Source organism: Brachionichthys hirsutus, chromosome 11 (genome assembly GCF_040956055.1).
Source record: "Brachionichthys hirsutus isolate HB-005 chromosome 11, CSIRO-AGI_Bhir_v1, whole genome shotgun sequence".
NCBI classification, from domain to species: domain Eukaryota; kingdom Metazoa; phylum Chordata; class Actinopteri; order Lophiiformes; family Brachionichthyidae; genus Brachionichthys; species Brachionichthys hirsutus.
In genome coordinates, this window is record NC_090907.1 from 3,033,705 (window position 1) to 3,053,185 (window position 19,481).

Here is a 19,481-nt window from a genome sequence, read left to right on the forward strand (position 1 = left end):
GAAACAACACTGGGGATGACGTCATAGTATCCACCCTTAGATGGTGAAAAAGAGACAGCTTGAAATTGTTTTAATCATGTCTCATTAAAAAAAAAAAAAAACACTAGAAATTTCAAACTTTGGGCATGCACCACTGATCAATGACCACCAGGTGTCGCCCTGTCACCTCAGTTTAACGCTTGTTCCCTGCGTAACGCTCCATGGAGAGGAGCGCTACAAAATGTTTGGAATCTCATTCTCTGATGATCAATACTGACATGGATATTTATTGTGTCAGCGCCTGAAAGAAGTTGGTAATTAATATATTAATAAAATACTAAAGTATCTTTATATAAAGCCTAAAAGATTAGTTTGGAGATAACCTGCGGCGATGGTGATTAGAACAATAAACATGCAATCTGAAGATGGGTCTATCTTTGAACCCATTTAATCTTCAGGGCGATCCGGATTCCTGTCTGAATACCTAAAAATAACAACAATTGTTAAATCACAAAATAATTATGTATATTTAAGAGACATTTAAAGTTTAATCTGATCGAAATCAAAATCCAGATCCATCATATTCATAATTACACGCTGTTACAGCCTCAATTTTGTACTCACTCTGTGGATTTATGTTGTCATAAGTTGCCAAATTATACAGTATATGCAAATTACAGAAGATGATCTCCGGCTCGTGAGTGGCTCCAGCCGAAGGGGGCGTGGACGACGCCGGCAACGTGCTCCAACACGGTCAGCCTGCTGATTGGTGTTTTCCTTCCTGCCTTCATGCACCAATCAAGAGGAACTCATCCCATCTGAAGCTATGACGTAACACACACACAACTGGATACAAAACAAAAAGTCCAATCATTGTTGTCCAATCACAGCAACGCGGACACAAAAACAGGCGCATGCGTACTGACTGCGTATACGACGTCGTCGCCATAGTAACGGTTTGTTGCAGGTGACGTGAAATCTCCCGAGTACTTTTACCAACATGAAACTCAAGCGGTTCCTTCTCAGATATTATCCACCAGGTAATATCGATAGTTTGGTTTCTGAACATCATCCAGGCTGTTTTTTTGCTGCTGGATTAGCGTTACAAAATGTTGTTATAACGCCTACTAGCGTTAGCTAACTTAAAGCTAATTTGGTTCCGTTTCGTCGTCATGAATGGTTTATTTTGGGTTATTTCGTTTTTCCGCTATCAGGCATCATCTTGGAGTTTGACAAAGGAGGAGTTTTCAGGACCAAATCAATCGATCTTTTGGATTTGACTCCAACGTAAGTAAATTTCATCAATCAATAATGAAGTTAAGCTAACAGCATCCTAGCTAACTGTTTACACTGTAGGGCAGGGGTCCCCAAACTACGGCCCGCGGGCCGGATCCGGCCCATTTCCACATTTGACCTGGCCCCCTGAACAATACCAGGGACCCAAAATAAAATGTACTTATTTTCCTTTCCATACAACATGAGTAGCCTCCCTTTTATTTTTAATGATGGTCACATACGGCCAGAAAGTTAATGTTCCAATGTTCTGTAATATCAACTTATTACATAGTAATTACTTTGTAATAACAGGGCAGGTTTCCTCACCTCCACAGTGGCATAGTTGGCAGCATTGTTGAGGGGGGCAAAATGGCCCTGGTATCGAATCCCACTACGGGAATGAGATGGAGCAGGGGCAACAGGGTAGGTCCAGGGCACGCCTGAGCGGAGCGGAGTGGACCAGTGGTCCAGTTCACTCCGCCCAGGCAAGGCCCTGGGCCTACCCTGCCGCCCCTACTCCACCCCCACTCCCACAGTTGGATGCGAACCCAGTTCCTCCGGCTGTGAGTCGGTAACCCTACCAACCACGCCACCGTATAGGTGAGGAGGCTTGAGGTATTACTAAAGTCGTACCTGTCAAATAATAAGTTGATATCTCAGACCACAGCGTGTTGTTATGTTGTTCTGTGTTGCTATGTTGTTGTGTTGTTATGTTGTGCTTTTTCCTTTTGTGTTATGTGGAGTGGGCGTGTCTCAGAACAGGTGACGTCGTACTGGATTCAAAACCAGTGCCTCTGGTCTAAAGTCAACAATGCTACTGTCTATTTATCCTAATGTTTGATGGGGTAACATCTAGGTCAGGGGTGGGCAAACTTTTTGACTCGCGGGCCACAATCGGTTCTAAAATTTGACAGGAAGGCTGGACCAAGAACAGATGGTTGGAGTATTTGTGTGAGCTAATATAAATGACACATGAAAGCTATTGCATTAAAGGATTTGGCCTTTTACAGGTAGCATTACAGGGAAAAGGTCAAATGAATGAGGTTTAATTATAATACAATTTTATTTAATGATATAATTTGTACAAGTTTGGCGGGCCGGATTAAATAGACCAACGGGCCAGGGTTTGCCCATGCCTGATCTAGGTGGTGTAGTGGGTAGTGCACTTGACTCCCCGCTAGAAGATCCTGGGTTCGAAACCAAGGCGTGCAGCATTCAGGTTTTTTACAATAATTTGAGGTTTGTTGTTTGCTCCTCTGCAGCTGTATTGGATCAGCTGATTGATCCAGTCGTTCTTCACCTCTGCACTTCGTGATAGTGCTGGAGAGAGACTGAGTTTGGGTGTGAGAGGCATTGCGCGTGTGACACTCGATTCATGTCGCTGTGTGTAGTTGTGATGGTGAGATGAAGCCTAAACTACAGCCTGCCTCTGCATTCGGCCCCTAAATGTTTAGGCACTCCTGCCATCATCACACTTTTCCTGTACAAACTGACCCCGGCCCTCCATCAGAGAAGGGAAAAGTGATGTGGCCCTCACAGGAAAAAGTTTGGGGACCCCTACAGTGTAGGGGGTGTTATTGCTTTTCATCTACCAAGTAGTGTTTATATCTTACTACTAGAAACATATTTGGTAGTGTTGATTACAGTAGTACTGCTATTATATTAATGAATAAATAAATAAAGCGTATTAATAATTATTAATGGAAAACAGTCACGTGACCTGATTAATTCAGATTTACTTTGTTCCAGAGTGACGGGTGCATCAGGTGTTCTCTTCAGATCCATTTTCTTTTTAAATTAGAAACCTAAAAGGTGATAAGAGCTTTACGAAATGCATTTTTCCACCGTGCAGAACAAACCCGGACGAGTTGTTGGAAGAGATCAGGCAATCGGAGCCTCTGATCACAGAGTCCCGGACCGATCAGGTCAGAAAGCTGATCGTTCAGCTTCAGCAGAAACATGGTCAGCAGGACCTCCACAGGTTCTCCTTCTCCAAGGTCAGACTCGGAAACGCACACCGATGTTCATGACCGATATAAAATAAATCGACAGAGTGAAAAGCCATCTGCACTTAATGTTTGGAACTTTGGACCAGTGCTCCAAAGAAGGAACTAGAGAGCGGTAATGGTAAAGATTTAGAATGAGAAGAAGGACAATAGTCTGTTAACATGATAATAAAAGGTATTTAGTGAGTATCTTTGTGTTCTGAGAAATGCACAAACCATAATCTGAAGAATTGTGACATTTTCCGCCTTAAATATGAGAGATACAATTATGCAGAAGGAGCGAAAAGTTTTTTCTCAAAACTTTATCTGTAGCGCACAAATAATCTTAAAGGTGAAATGAATGGCTTCTTTTTTCTTTTCTTTTGTTTTCAGGAGCTAAAGGCGCACATCCTGCCATTGACAAATATCGCCTTTGACAAATCAGGGTCGAGGTAGGTCTCGCCCACACACGCACTTTAATATTCAGGAACGGTGTTTTGTTTTTTGTTCGACTGCACTCCGTTCCTCTGCAGGTTTATAACTGGGAGCTACGACAGAACATGTCGAGTTTGGGACACGGCCTCAGGCACGGAGCTGCATACGCTAGAGGGACACAGAAACGTGGTGTATGCTGTAGCCTTCAACAACCCCTACGGGTAAGAACAGAACCTTCACAGCCGCTGAGAACGTAGCGCTTATTGTTTAACCTTCTGAAGGGGCAGCTCATCCTACGAGTGCCACACGCTTTGCTTTTTATTTGATCTTTCTTGAACTCAGAGACAAGATTGCCACCGGCTCCTTCGATAAGACCTGCAAACTGTGGTGTGCTGAGACGGGCAAATGTTTTCACACCTTTCGTGGACACGTGTTGGAAGTCGTAAGTATGCAATCCAAAATAGATCTGGCAAATCTCTTCTGGCTCTGTATGAGAACCCGACACTAAAATAGAGTTGTTGTTGTTTTCATTGTGTAGGTGTGCCTGGCATTCAATCCCCAGAGTACGTTGGTGGCCACAGGCAGCATGGATTTTACTGCCAAGCTCTGGAGTGTGGAGACCGGGGAGGAGGTGGCCACTCTGACAGTGAGATACCTTTACCTACTACCTCCCAATGTATCTCTTGCTCTTTTTTCTGATAAGGTGGACCATTTATTATAAATTCATGAATTAAATGTCATTAATTTCCTAGTGTAACTGTTCCTAAATGAAGTGCTTTTACTACAGCTCATGGCCAGAGCCTTTCTGTCCTTCATACCCCCAACGTGCGTCTCTAATAGCCCTCTCTTAGAGTCGCAATCCTTGCTGCACAGACTTGCACGTGGGTTCCACGGTGCGACTGGTTGGTTAGCTGGCTCAGTTTCAGTCTGAAGTCACTCCCTGCTGTTCTTTTTTGTTCTTTTTGTACTTCACACCACGGAGAATCAAACACGCGAACAACAGATAATTGATTTCAGAGTTTCCAACTCAACAATTTAAGGATCTACCTTAGGTCGGGGCGACAGTGGCGCAGTGGTTGAGAGGGCCGTCCTGCAACCGAGAGGTTGGCAGTTCAATCCCCGGCTCAGGCGTGTGTGTACACTGTCGTTGTGTCCTCAGGCAAGACACTTCACCCGCATTGCCCGGGCGCATGCGCACGCTGCGACCAGCAGCAGTTCAAACTGCTGTAAACCGAATTGCCCTCCAAGGGACAGATTAATAAAGTATTGTATTAAGTCTGTATTTTAAAAAAACAAATGAGACGGAACCAGAGCGAGAACGATGCCTTCTTTATGCTTTCAGGGTCACACTGCAGAGGTTCTCGCTCTTTGCTTCAACACGGCAGGACGGCAGCTCCTCACCGGCTCCTTCGACCACACGGTCGCTGTATGGGATGTTGCTTCGGGAAGGTCGGACGCTTGTTATTGTTCTTGTAATGTCAGGGTTGATTTGTGGAAGTCATACTTTCCTGGTCAGTCCCCATGTAGACTGTGCATGTACAGGAATATAGAGCTGACACACTGCTTCCTATTCCTTTTTTTTTTTGTCAGACGTGTCCACACTCTGATTGGTCACCGGGGGGAAATCAGCAGCGTTCAGTTTAACTGGGATTGCTCCCTCATCCTCTCAGGTTCATTGGACAAAACCTGCAAGGTGATGCGTCAAATTCTGTTTTTGTGTATTCTTTATAGTATGTGTATTCATATCCGCCCGCCGCCGTCTCATTCATTCAACGCCAGCGTTTTGAGGATGTGTGTTTGTGCGTATTCACTAGTTGTGGGAGCCGGTGAATGGAAAGTGTGTGGCCACTCTCGTCGGACACAAAGAAGAGGTTCTGGATGCGTGCTTTGATCTAAGCGGTCGGCTCATTGCTACCGCGTCTGCCGATGGTGAGAATATGAATTCATTTCCTGAAAGGCTTCAGAATTATCGGTGCATATCTACAGTATCTGCAGTGCGACTCGGGGTTTCCTGACTGCAACGAACTCGACATTCGGTTGTCAGTCACAATGTTTCGTGTCCCTCCGGCAGGAACAGCCCAGGTTTTCAGCGCGAACACGCATCGGTGTCTCCTGACGCTGAAAGGTCACGCCGGCGAAATCTCCAAGGTATGTCAGACGACCCTAAACGAGTTCTCTACTCATGTCGCACCCTACGAGTCACTAGAGAAACGTGAATAGTGCTGATCTAGCGATCTCAGGAACAAAAGCGTTTGCTCAGAACAGAGAGAAGCTGGACTATTTCATCAGCTTTTAGTTCTAATCAGACGTTGACACATTACATTTGAGCCGGTGACAACGCTCCTTGTTTAAAACTAGAAGATCACCTCTCAGTTCTGCTTGCCTGTAAGCGTCATCGTTGGGCATTGTGACAGGCAGGAGTTATTTTAATTCACCATTTTTCCAATTCCTTTTATTTCTGTAGTGCCAGATCATAACAGAAAGTTATCTCAAGGCACTTGCCGTAAATCATGACGCTGTAAGTGTGTGTGTGTGTGGGGGGGGGGGGGGGGGGGCAGCTCGTCCCGTCATGGGTCGCCACGGCAAGTCGACCTTCTAGTCGAGTGCATGCTTAATTCTGTATCCCTCTGCATTTATCCGGGTTTGGGACCGGCTCAAGGGAGACGCGACCCGTGCTCCCTCGGAGGCTGCATTATTTGACTAATTCAATGCCTCGACTCCAAACGAGACCATCAGTGGGGTTGTTTGTTCCTTCCCACATACTATTTGCTCAGCCAATCTCGTATTAGTAACAGTAGTCGTAGCCATTTTACTGTGGTTGAGAAAGAAGGTTTCTGCGTGAGGGGAGGAGGACTCTGTTTACGGACACACACCAGGCAGTGGGCTCTCACGCAGACCTTTGAAGAACTTCTTTCCTGACACTCCCGTTAGATCTGCTTCAACCCCCGGGGCAGCAGGATCCTGACCGCCAGCTCGGATAAGACAGCTCGTCTTTGGGATGCCGAGTCTGGAGCCTGCCTGCAAACTCTGGAGGGTCACGCCGACGAGATCTTCTTCTGCGTCTTCAACTACGAGGGCGACGCCATCATTACAGGTATGCACATCGTCCACAAACACCTGTCTGACAAACGGCGTGCTGATAAAAACGTAGCCTTGAGCTGCTCCTCGGTAACGGGCGCAAAAGCTTAATTGCATATTTTAAGTGAGGAGTTCAGCTGCGCGCTTATGGGCCGCCACCTGTTCATGTTTGTTCTGTCTTGCAGGCAGTAAAGATAATACATGCCGGATCTGGTCCTGACTTGTGCAAGGAGAAACAGTCCGTCTGTGTTGATGTATGACCCAGCGTATGTGCAGATTAGCGAGTGTAAATCCTTTGGTCCTGTTTGACTCTGCTGCTCTCTTTTACTGTAGTTTAGTGTGAACGTGATGCAATGCAAGTAAACAGTTTGCTCAAGTGCATATTTCCCTCCAGTGCCGGGCTAAGCTAATCATTGTAGGCCCTTTACAGTGCACTTGTTGAAATGCTTATAAATTTAAAGAATTCAACCTTTTTGAGTGTTATTGGATGACATAACAGGAGGCGTGCAGGTCGGATCACAGACGACCCGTCTCACCCTGGACACGGACTCTTTGACCCTCTCCCCTCAGCCAGGAGTCCTACGGTCCATCCGGAGCAGAACCTCCCGCCACAAGAACAGCTTCTTCCCCTCTGCCAGACTCATGAACACTTCATAATTCTATATCGAACTCATGAACACTTAATAATTCTGTCTCGTGACTCATGAACACTTTACAACCGCACTGTCCCTTTGTTAATGTTGCACGATTGCACACCAATAAATTCCTAGTCTGTGAACCCTCATTGACAATGGCAATAAACTGATTGTGATTCTGAACTGTCTGCATGTTCCTCGCTCGGCTCATTTCCTGAACTGTCACTCCAGTTAATTGAACCATGTTGTTAAACTGGTATCTCAACATGAGTTATAAATGCAACTGGTTCTGAAGTTATGCTTTGTTCCATGGGCAGTACAATGTAGTGTAAAGATATGGAGCTCACATGTAGAGCTGATGCTAAATATTTAATGTATTTACTGGGTTTGGATTAAAATATGAAACCTTCATAATTCCTGATGGTAAAATGGATCACTTCACAAATCTAAATAAAGTATAGAAAATATATAACTGAAACAAAAGTCGTAACATCTTAATTATCAACAGAAACAGGTTAAATAAGATAGATTAATGTGCAGACATTAAATAAAAAAAGGATTTACACAGGACAATAAAGAAATGAGAGCAAACATAACCTGTCCAGAAATATGTGAACTACTCAAATGTGCTATTTTATTATAAAAAAAATATGAAACAATGAAATAGATGGAGAAAGATTACACTTGAAAACGATTATTAGTGTATTATAAATGTATCTAATAGGCACAGTATTGATTTTCCAACTGTTTGTACAGTGCGGCTCCACTGTCCGCGGAGCAGCGGGCAGGGAAGGGAGGGAGCTACGCGGACGCCATATATGGGCACACCACCGACCCTGCATCGCTATTGGCTACGGGCCTTATGCAGCTGCTTGTCAACAAGATGGCCTTCCTCCTGCCGTTTTGACACTGATTATTTTGGTATCCCCGAGAACATACCGTAAAAGCTTGTGTCACTTCTAAACAGATAGCGGGGAGAGCGATTTGCACACAGACCTAACAAGGAGTAGAGTCAGCTGGACTTTGTTCAGATAACTGACAGGCGCGCAGGGCTGCTGTCGGAAAGTAGCTGCTGGCTAATGTCGACGTTAGCCAGCGGGTGAGAGCTAGCTTAGCTACGTGGACGCGGATAGTTAACTTGTGTCACCTGTATTTGAACAGACGAACTGGTTTGGCTAGTTCGGGAATCCATCGTGGAAACGTTTGCGTGGACACTTTTGAGGACGGCGTGTAAAGATAACCCTGCTCTAAGGTATTTGCAAGATACAACGTTATTTATATATATTTTAAATGTATATAGCTTCGCTTGTTAGCAAACGTCATGTTATATTGCAGGTGCTATCCAGTTAGCAAGCTTGTTAGCTAAGTCTTGGCGAATCTGTTTACTAGGTAGAGTTACCAACGTATAAGACTAGTCTTAAAGTTATTCATAACGCGTTTTGTTTGGGCTTCTTGGGGGGGTTCGATTTAACAATTTAAGCGGAACAGGTAAGGCGTTGAGCGCCTCGCGAACATTGCGACGTTAAGCTATCTGTAGCACTGCGTGCATTGGTGACTGGCCAAAGACGTTCCTTCAGATGTTTAAAGGTGATTATCGCGTTTAAATTACACCAACCGGGTGATTCATGTTGTGTTTGCAACGCCACACTTGTTGTCAACCGAGTTGTTGCCTTGACGTCGGTTTTTTAAAGGTTCGGAGGTGATCTAATGCAGAACCAGGAATAAGTAAGTGACCCAAGTTGAAACGACTCCACATTAAAATCTCACCTTGTCGATGCTTTATAATTTATTTAGCTTCTAATTTGTTTTTGAAGTTCCGCAGCAGGTAGGAAACCCATGCGACATTGTGTTTGGCTCATTCATACACTGCGTCCCATCAAAGCTCGCATCTAAATGTATTTCATGTATGTTACAGCACAAAGATGATCACACGGAGAGCCCCTCTTTTGAGGTTTCCCTGGTAAAGGCTTATCTCTACATTATAATCTTCCTAAGACTGCTTGAGAGAAGCACTCGGCTGGTGTTTTGCAGGCCGGCTGGCCGGCTGCAGTTGTGCTGCATTGTCTTATATCATCCATGCAGAGAGGCAGATTGAGCTAAAAACCCTTCCGGCATGCTTCGTGTTATCATTTTCAAGCTCTTTAGTTGTCTGACTGACGTTCTATGAACCCTACTATGGGTGTGTGTGAGGATCTTCTGTACGAGTTGCAGTTTCTCTTGCTGCTTGCTGAGTCAAAGGGGGCACATAGGGTTGCACTTGACTGTTTGCACACATGAAACAGGGAATGGTCTGTCTACATCTCAAAAACAGCTGGACAGATATCTGAGTGAAGAATCCTTGTTGCTCCCCGACTGCCTGTCAAGACGGCACAATGGGAGCCGCTTCCACGCCTCGGAGAACTTGGCAGAGGTGAAGTCAGTAAAGATGATCTGCTTTGGAGAGCTGGGAGTCCAACTACGCAAGGAGGAAAGCAGTTTGCTTAAAAAAAAGATGTTTCTTTTTTTAAAGAAGTGGGCAGAGTGTCTGCTGAAGCAGGTTTTCCCCAAAGTGGAGGTTTGCAGCCCTTCATCATGTCATGGGACACCAATGCTGGGGTTGGGAGACGATTTCCAGTAGCACTAAGATAAAACGTGTGTATATATATATATCCCCAATTTTAGCCATTAAATTTAAATGGCCAGTGGTAATAAAAATTCAAAATAAAACAATGCGACTAAAAAATATGTCCTCAGCTTTTTGAATAAGCCTGTTAGAGAATGTAAGGTTCGTATGCTGCAAATCCTCCTGGGGATAATTGGGGTTGCACATTTCTAGCACTGTTACTATGGAGGCTGGAAAATGAAAATTCTGAAACTCTGCAAAAGGAGAAGCGTGTTAAAATAGTTCACCTGTCTTCATGAACCTCATCCCTCTTTGCAAAGTGTGTGTGTGTGTGTGTGTGTGTGTGTGTGTGTGTGACTTTAATCCCTGAACAGAATTGTGAACCTTAAACACAAAAACCTTGTAAGTATACTGACCGATGCTACTGCCATTGACAAAGAAATACTGTAGACATGTTCTACAGTAGAAATACTGTTCCCTAGAGATGGTTCTCCTTTTGGCAGTATACCGGCAGCATGATTTGACTGCCGGTTTAGCCGTTAATGTCATCCTGGTGTGACACGTCCTGCATGCTATGTAGCGTGCGCGTCCTCACTCTTGACAGCTAATTTATTCAATTGTGTGTATCAATTGAGACATTGCAATGCGTGTCCACTTGAATGTGTTTACTTGTGATGGATGTGTTTTCGTTGTTCAAATGTTCAAAAATATAATGATGGCTCATTTTTGTATATTTCATTATATATATATATATATATTTTTAATCTCCTTCATAAAGGAAAGCGCTATTTTCTGCCATCTTTACAAGATTCACCAAATACCAATTTGTCAGACAGTGTTTCACAAAGTTATGTTTTTTAATTGCAGGATTTATTGCGGTTGTCTTGGAACATTCTAGATGGGTGCCAAACAAATGGATTAAAATTTGTTGTTTGCTGTCAGTTAAATGCTGCCTTTTTTCATCATCTCTTGTATTTGGTGAGATCAGCTCAAAACGTCCATTACCTTTCTGGGCAGGTGAGGCAGCCAAATCGCTGACTGTAATCTGCTACGCAGCGAGCCGAATGGAAACCTGACACTTCCGGGAGTGGAGTGAGTGATTGGGTCTCAATGCCTCTTTAATCTATTCACATATACTTGGCTGTCTACTGGGTAATCTGATCAGTCAGGAGCGATGCATGCGTGATTCCAATGCTGCAGTCTCTGGTATTGTTTTATTACTGCGCTGCTGCTGCTGTGCTTGAACAAGATTTGAGGCATTTTGCTGATGCAGAAAGTTTCAAACTGAGTGTCGTTCAGGTCAGCGTCTCCATAAATAGACTTCTGGTAGTATGTGAAGCGTGATTGAGAGACGCTTGAGTTGTGGGTACGAGATGCTAGCCAGGACTGTGTATGTTGGCTTTGTCTGAATTATTTTCCAACCATTTGAATTATTTAATGATGTATATAAATAAAAGCATTCACACCAGCTCTCTGACTTGGGCTTAATGGTAATGTAAACGGAGAAATCACAACTTATGCCAAGCAGGAATTTTAATAGATCATAGCTTTCTTTTTTTTATGGGAGTATTCACCTTTGCTAACCTTTGTTTTTTATGAATAAAAACATTCAGCGTCATTCATGAAATTGCAAGCTCAGTTATATGAAAACTCATTTTAAGTGGTAGATACGGTTCTAAAGTTAACAAGTAAGCATGTTCTAATATTCTTTAACAAGCTAAGATTCTCTGATATTCTGTTTCTTCGTAAAATTAAGATTCTATCAAATATTTTATTCTCATGGCACAGAATTAAAAACACTTTGAAGGAAGAAAATGCTTTGCGCTTACGATTTAATGCTGCAAATATGCTTGACGTGCTTCAGTTATACTTTATGATGTGCAGTTAAATAATTTTATCATTATCATTCTGTGGAAATGTGTGGTGTATTTATACTGTCATAACGGATATCTTGTACCGGTGCTACCCTAGTCAGAAAAACTATGAAGTTGGATAAATAATATTTTTACTTCAGGATTTAATTTAAATGGGATTGAAGTCAGTGCGGCGAAGAAACTACTGAAATGATTAGACTGACAGTCGTCGAAGCTGATTTCTTGGGCAAACGGGTTTTAAACTGGAACAGAAAATGTCAAATGATTTGAAGTGAAAAGATTAAATTGTGTTTGTCCGGGAATGTTCCAATGAGACGTACGACCTGCTTCCAGGTAGTCCTGGTCAATAGTTTCATACTGTGATGAAACCACGATGCGTAATCTCTTAAACTATTCCCACACTTTATGCTTCACAACTTTTTAGATGACAGCAAACAAGAACTTGGAATAATAAAATCTAAAGTGGGAGTCGTGGTGCTTGTGTGGTCTGGTTCACGCATCGTGTTTGAAGTAGACTGGATGAAAGATTCTTCAGATTCCTTGCATTGTAGCCTGAACGATTAGAAAACGTGGCAGATACTCTGTTGGTGGGTCAACCTATCAATCACCTGCGATCAGGTGCCGTTCACGCCCTCTTCCTGCTGTGACGTTGCTTATTTCTATGTTTGTGTGTGTTTACTCCATGTCTGCTGATCTTAAAGAAATTCACCCTCGCACTAAAATGTAGTAATTGACCAATATTTGCTGTCATTATTCATACCTGAACTATTTGAAGTTTGTAAAGCGACTCTTCTGCTCCATGGCCTCTCGCTCCTCTCTCTGAGCATGCTATTGCGTTCCCTGCAGGAAGAACGGCTGGCGTAGCGGCTCTGAAAAGAAAAGTAGGCGAGAACGCACTAAATGCTTTCCCATCGCTGTCAGCATCGGCCCTTTAGACGGGAGAAAGGGGGCGGAGCCGGCGAGCGGCTCCAGCGATTTCTCATCTACCCCACCCCCTCCTGGTGTTTACTAAAAATAGGGTCAGCATACTGCCTTGCAGGCTCCTCCCCGCGTTGCCTCCTATTAAGCGTGTCTTTTTTGAAGCACTGTGATGCAGGGGAGTCCATGTCGATCGTTTCGGTTCCGTCTTTCGTCCTTTTTATCCGACGGGCTGCAGGAGACTTTAATTTGATTTAGAGGCTCCAAAAATGAGGGGGCTGATTTTTGGGTGTACTGTAGCGTGGAATAGCTGATATTGTTGAACCGTAGCAGCAGGTCGGTTGCGTTAGAGGTTGTTGGTGAAAACACCCGCTCTGATTGTCAATAGTCTCAATTTGATCATTATTTAAATGAATCCACACTCTAATAAATCCTGCTGTACTTTATAGCTGATACTTCCCCCCCCCCCCCTCCTTCTCTTTCTACTTCCTTGTTGCTCCAGGTCGCGTGCCCGGTGTTGCCGGTCGGCTTGCTAACGGACGGTGCCCGCCGGGTTGGCACTGGAACAAGGAGCCGACAATGAGCGCTCTGGTTCGGGGCGTCCGCCGGCCGGTGTAGATGTCGATATGCCCCGGTGGTCCGCATCCTGATGGACCGAGACGCCTTCTCCCACATCCGTCTGTGGTGCCCCCGCCCGTTCGGCACGTACTCCCAGAACAAAGCGAGGAGTCCTGGCTCGGGTGGCAGCAGCGGGGGCGGCGGGACGGGTTCCCCCGCCGTCTGCAAGGCCGAGCCCCCTCCGGACGCCAGAAGGGCAGGGGATGGAGGTGAAGATGCTGGGATGATGGTGGGGGGGCGGGCGGAGGACGGGGGAGGGGACGGGGTGGGCTCGGAGAACACGCCGCCCGAGTCCGAGCTCGTTTCCGGCTCCCTGACGCGCACCCAATCCCCTCCTTCGGCCCCCGGCTCGCCGCCCTCTTCCGGGCCCCCGATGGAAGATGGCCGCGTGATGTTGGACACCTGGTATGTCATTAAGCCCGGCAACACCAAGGAGAAGATCGCTTTCTTCGTTGCTCACCAGTTCAGCGGCGCGGGCCAGCCGAGACCGAGCGCCATGAAGGTGAGAAGCTGAAATGAAACGAAGTTTTTCTGTTCCTTGAATTGTCGTTTGGTCTTTTGATCGCGTCTCAAAGCGCCTCCCCCCCCCCCCCCCCCCCCGTGCTTCGTAGGTTAAGGGCAACTGGGCGACGGACTGCAGTAAAGCCAAAAGACGAAGGCGATGCTCGTCCTACGACCCTCCAACCCGCTCCCAAGCCTCGGAGCCACACATCAACCACGACCCCCCCCTCACATCTCCGGGCCCCGACGAGCTACTCTCAGGGGGGGTGAACGAGACGGACCTGCTGTCGGTGGCAGAAATGGTTGCCCTGGTTGAGCAGAGGACTGCGATGGCCCTCCAGGGCATTGTGGCCGTCCACGGGAACCAGCACCAGCAGAGCCCGACCCCCCACCAGCACACCCTCCTCCGGGGGGGGCCGTTGGACCCCAGTCCCGTGGCGTCGGACGGTTCCGACAGGCAGCCCTCCAAAGACGCAGAAGAATCCTCCCCCATCGGGACGGACCAGGAGATGGAGGAGCAGCAGGAGTCGTGCCGGGTCGCGGAAGCCATCGCCCACTTTGAGTCCCAGAACCTGGAGAACCTGGAGAACCGGATCCGACTCGGAGTCGCTCCCGGAATGGAGTCCTGCAATCGAGACAGAGAACGGGAGCGTAGGGGAAGGGGCGAGTCTGGTTTGGTGGCCCCCCCTCCACCCCCCGGCCACAGTCACGGTGAAGTCAGGATAGCGTTCCGCGTGTCCAACCTGGACCCGCGGTCCCAGCTGGAGCCGTCCGGCCGGTCCCGCTGCATGTTCATGAGCTGCGGCGGCGGGAACCAGGCGGCGGCCGGGGCCAAAGAGAAGATCACCTGCGACCTCTACCAACTCGTCAGCCCGTCGTCCAGAGACCCCAGACAAGATGGAGACCTCCATCACCCCGACAGGCAGGCCTGTGGCGGCTCGGACCCGACCCAGGAGCTGACTCCCGGGGAGAAAGCTGCCGGTGTGGGGCGGGAGCGGGTCACGGGCTTCCACGTGGAGGTGGTGGTGACGGGCGCCGTGGATCAGTGCGTGTTTTACGGCAAGGACAGCACCGAGAATGTGCAGGAGGAAACCGTGTGTTTCGCCGTGTCCGGTGGTGGGGGGGGCGGCGGGGGGCTGAGCGGTTCCACCGACGCGCCGTCGGATGACCCCCCTCCTGGACAGCTCTTCTTCTTCCAGCCGCCTCGGGGCCCCCCAGAGGAGGACGCGAAGGGAGCGGCCCCCGGCAGTGAGTCAGGAATGTGCTCTTTGGACTGCGCCAACAACAACGGCCTCGGGACGGGCGTGGCGGCGGGCCCGGGGGAGCGGGCGCCTCCGCCGGACGCCCCCGGCGCCGGCGACGACTGCTCGGACCCGTCGCTGTGCCGCCTCTACCGCCACGTGTCTCACGACTTCCTGGAGATCCGCTTCCAGATCCAGCGGCTCCTGGAGCCGCGGCAGTACATGCTCCTGCTGCCGGACCACGTCACGGTGAACGTCTTCGGCTTCCTGCCCACGCGCTCGCTGGCCGCCCTCAAATGCACCTGCCACTACTTCAAGGTGCTGATCGAGGCGTTCGGCGTCCGGCCGGTGGACTCGCGCTGGAACCAGGACCCGCTGTACCGGGACGACCCCTGCAAGCAGTGCAAGCGGCAGTACGAGCGGGGGGACGTGTCCCTCTGCCGCTGGCACCCCAAACCTTACCACCACGACCTGCCTTACGGACGTTCCTACTGGATGTGCTGCCGGCGGACGGACAAGGACACGCCGGGCTGCCGCGTCGGCCTCCACGACAACAACTGGGTCCAGCAGCCCGCCGACGGCTCTCAGCCCGTTCGCACCAGGAGGGAGGAGGCGCGGTAGGGGGGGGGGGGGGGAGGGGGGGGGGGGGGGGGGGGGGGGAAGCCCCGAATCTCAGCTCCTCTCGCGTGTTTGGAGGATGAGCAGCAGGAAGCAGCGCGACAGGTCTTTGGTTTCTCCTTTGCTCCAACACTCCCTTCAGAGGTAAAGAAGGAAGAGAGGTGTCTCGCTCTCCTTGCCTTCTGCCCCCCCCCCCCAGGGTTGGGGTCCCCTCCTGCTGCTGTCACTGTCCCCTTTCTGCCTCTTATTCAGTTGGATTTCTGTCCAACTCCATATATGGGTGTGGGTGGGGGCAACTTGTGCAGACTTTGCCGTGTACTTGATTGAGATTAGCGTTCATAAAGGTTTACTGCCCCCCCCCCCCCCCCCCCTCTGTGGTATTCCGTGTTCGCTGTACAACGGTGCTTCAAGGAATGAGCTGTTCTGACTCCATCAGGTGTACATTTCCTTTTTTCAGCGTTGCTATAGAGATGTGATTGTGTAAAGCAGACTCGATTCCCCGTCGTACCGTCGCCATCGGTTCCCGTCCCTCCACCGTCTCCGAATGTGCTGTGATGTCCTACGTTGTCCTCGTCCCCCTGATGATGCTGCTGAAATCATTGCCTGTTGTCGCTGATGTTTATTCTCAAGTGGACCGTTTGTTTGGTTATTGACGGGGGGGTGAAGTGTCGCCATGGTAGCCAGACCCTGAGCTTGGACCGGCCGCAAAGAGGAACCAACCAACTCGTTTCCTGGTTTACACAAAATGATGGGAGATGTGGCGGGACAAAGAGGAACTTGACGCGTCACTTTGGACAGGCCTGATGTCACTTTGCTTTCGATTGAATCGTTTGCAGTTTTATTTCTCGGTTTGATCGGGGCGCCTCGGAGAATGTTTGCCGTTCTATTTGTTTTTAATTTGAGGAGTGACTTCCTTGTTATCTGTCGGTCGCCCTTCTCGACCTGCAAATATGTGTGTGTTTGTTGTTTTTTTTGTTTTTTTTTAAAATGCCCCCATCATTATTTTAACCCCCCCCCCCCCCCCTCTATCTTCCCTTCTCCCCTCCGTCCTCTGGTTTTTGCAGGGGGCGGTGTTTGCCAAAGCCATCATTCATGCTTGGAAGTGAGTGAAACCAACACAGACCGCATAAAAACTGCACCAGTTTCCAGCCTTAAAAGCCCCCCCCCTACCTCTTACCCCCCCCCCGGACGGTTTGAGGTGTCAGATACCTCACTGATGGTTAAGGGGTTTTGAGAGTTGCACAGGGACCCCTTAAGACGCTCATTAGCCTCCACTTTAGGCTCGACTGGACCAACCTGAGATCAATGTGCCTGGTAATGGGTCTGACTCTTAACTCCTCTTCCTCCTCCTCCTCCTCTCCTCACTCGCACCGTCCCTCTCATGCAAAAGCTGACCGACTGGACCTTTTATAGAACCGATCCTGAAACTCTGCATGGAGGTGGAGAGATGTTTGGGTAATCATGGGAGAGCTCCGGTTCCAGATATGTACAATGTTAATGAGAAGTATCTGCTTAAATAAAAACAAGTGATTAAAAACTGGATCGTGCATGCGTGTGTGCGTGTGTGCGTGTGTGCGTGCGTGCGTGTGTGTGTGTGTGTGTGTGTGTTACAGTAATGGCGTTCTAACCTGATGCAGCGTTTTTAGGCTGCATTACAGCTCATTTGTTTACCTTAGTTCTCATGAAAGCAGCAGGTCCAAACTACTTTTTTATTTTATTTAAATCTGACTAAATGCATTCCATGATCTCCATGGATTCCAGACAGACCACTGTTGGTAGAACAAGTACGTCTTTCGAACCGTTTCCACTGACAAACACTTAAAACCGTTGCCGTCTGTGGGAGACATTTTATTTTTTGACACATTTTTCGTTTATCCCAATACTCATATTCTAATTGCTTATTTTACAACTGATCTCGTGCATAATGTTGCGGCTTCCTTTCCTGGTTTAGCCGCTGAGAGGTGTGTTGGGTCCTGCGTATTTATCCGACGCGCTAAAATGTCCGTACAGAGACGCGGAATCCCGGATGCGTTCACGGGTGGATTTATTTGCGGCACAAGCACGGCGGTACTGGCGATGAACAAAGTCCGAAAGGTACATTGCACGGATGAATAATGGACCGGTGAAATGAACCATGGAATACAGACAAAGCGTACAAAAGGTACGGCTACCCAACTGCCTCCCCCCTGGCTCCGTGTCCCCGGTGAGTGCGCACCTTTAAACCTCACACACGCCCACACGCACACACGCCCACACCCACGGGCACACCCACTCCCAAGCTATACTCACATTCACCACACGGGGCAGCCGACACACACATGCATTCGGTGCCCACCGTACCTGTCTTCTACACATAATAAGCCTGAATTTAAAAACCTGTGGCATCATAATGAGGTTGTTGGCGTCCGCAGGGTTCTCCCTGATGCCAGCTTCTCTGGTTCTACTGGTTAGTCGCGTTCACGGCGCTGGGATCCGCTTCCGCCAAGGAGCCGACCGACCAAACGAGACGCCGCACACATTTCTTTGTTTTCATCCGCTGAGATCAGGTGGAGTGAGTTGCTACCTGCAAGTGTTGTGTACGTTCCATTTGAGTTCATGGCTGACTTCTTTCTCTGCTCTGCAGGCTCTCATCCCGTTCTCCTCTCGCACCCGGTCCAAATCCTTCCTCTCCTCTTTGGAGTGACCAGCACTGACATTAAGAAGAAGAGTCCAGACACACAAGTGAAGGCAGCAGATCCCGCAGACCAAGAGAGAGGGCCCCCCCCATCAGGCCCCCGGAACGCTCCATGGAGTGAGGTGATGTGACTGACCCTTGTACCAAACACAGCCAGTAACTGATCAGAACTGATCATTTTTTTACTCCTCTATTCTACGCTGCTGTAACTCCAAATTTCTCCTTGTGGGACTAATAAAGGAAATCTCTAATCTACCGCTAACTTGTCTGTCTCCGTTTTAGCAGTTACATCAAATGACCACTATAACCCCCCCCCCCCCCCCCCCCAGATAAACACTGTTGAAAAAGTTTCAGAAAATTATTTTTTAAATAAATATAGTTTTTTCAAGGTTCAGTATTTTACGAAGTAAAAAATAGCCTGTCTCTTCTCGCCCCCTGGTGGACGAATGATGAAATAACTGGAAGATGTTTTTGGGCATTTCTGTCCTGCAGCTTATAAATAAACGTGATTGAATATACACCAAACTTACTGAGGTGCGTCAAGAATTCTGACAAGAAAAAAAAAGCATCAACAAAATGAGTTCAAGTAAAGTGTCCTTTAATCGTGTCCTTTCATCAAAGCATCCACTTTGCTTTTCAATTCACAAACGGAGGGCAGCAGCTGACTGACTGGACACAGTGTGCTGGTGTCTGGTGTCGAACAGATTTAGTCCTCACCATAAAAAACATGCTTGTGCAACACGATCACTTCACCGTCATACAAGCTGTAAGCACACAAAGGAAAGGAAAACTCAAAGGGCAGCCTGCAGCCGGAAAAACTGAAAGCTCAACACAACACAGCTGGACCGAGAGGCTCGTTTTTTGAGGGTAAATAACATAAATCCACAAAGACATTCTTTTATTTCAGTAGTAAGAGCCGTTACTCTTACATGTGGTAACGTATTCACAGCATTTAAACTGAAATTCTGGTGAAGAAAATGATTTATTTGCCGTCCCAAACATCTCTGTATACCCAAAACTCTCATTGCGGTAGAAACTAAAACGCAGT

At 47.7% G+C, this 19,481-nt stretch overlaps 2 protein-coding genes across 4 annotated transcripts; both read left to right on the forward strand.

Annotated features, from left to right (window-relative positions):
* The first annotated feature begins 645 nt into the window (after positions 1 to 645).
* On the forward strand, positions 646 to 7,570 carry daw1 (dynein assembly factor with WDR repeat domains 1). 3 transcript variants are annotated; one of them, XM_068745234.1, is made up of 14 exons: positions 646 to 810; positions 947 to 1,019; positions 1,194 to 1,266; positions 3,107 to 3,251; positions 3,633 to 3,691; positions 3,773 to 3,895; positions 4,017 to 4,116; positions 4,213 to 4,320; positions 5,017 to 5,123; positions 5,265 to 5,367; positions 5,489 to 5,603; positions 5,746 to 5,822; positions 6,606 to 6,768; positions 6,938 to 7,570. In XM_068745234.1, exons 2-14 carry the CDS (start codon positions 980 to 982, stop codon positions 6,970 to 6,972), a joined length of 1,248 nt encoding a protein of 415 aa, XP_068601335.1. In that variant the 5' UTR covers positions 646 to 810; positions 947 to 979; the 3' UTR covers positions 6,973 to 7,570. The 3 variants fall into 3 exon arrangements, with proteins under 3 accessions (XP_068601335.1, XP_068601334.1, XP_068601336.1); XM_068745233.1 differs by having other exon boundaries at positions 646 to 1,019; XM_068745235.1 differs by having other exon boundaries at positions 646 to 1,019; positions 3,107 to 3,179.
* A 778-nt stretch (positions 7,571 to 8,348) lies between these two features.
* Positions 8,349 to 15,789, forward strand: fbxo46 (F-box protein 46). The gene is made up of 3 exons (XM_068745432.1): positions 8,349 to 8,639; positions 13,284 to 13,901; positions 14,011 to 15,789. The coding sequence occupies exons 2-3, from the start codon at positions 13,431 to 13,433 to the stop codon at positions 15,760 to 15,762; spliced, it is 2,223 nt and encodes a 740-aa protein (XP_068601533.1). The 5' UTR covers positions 8,349 to 8,639; positions 13,284 to 13,430; the 3' UTR covers positions 15,763 to 15,789.
* Positions 15,790 to 19,481: the final 3,692 nt, after the last annotated feature.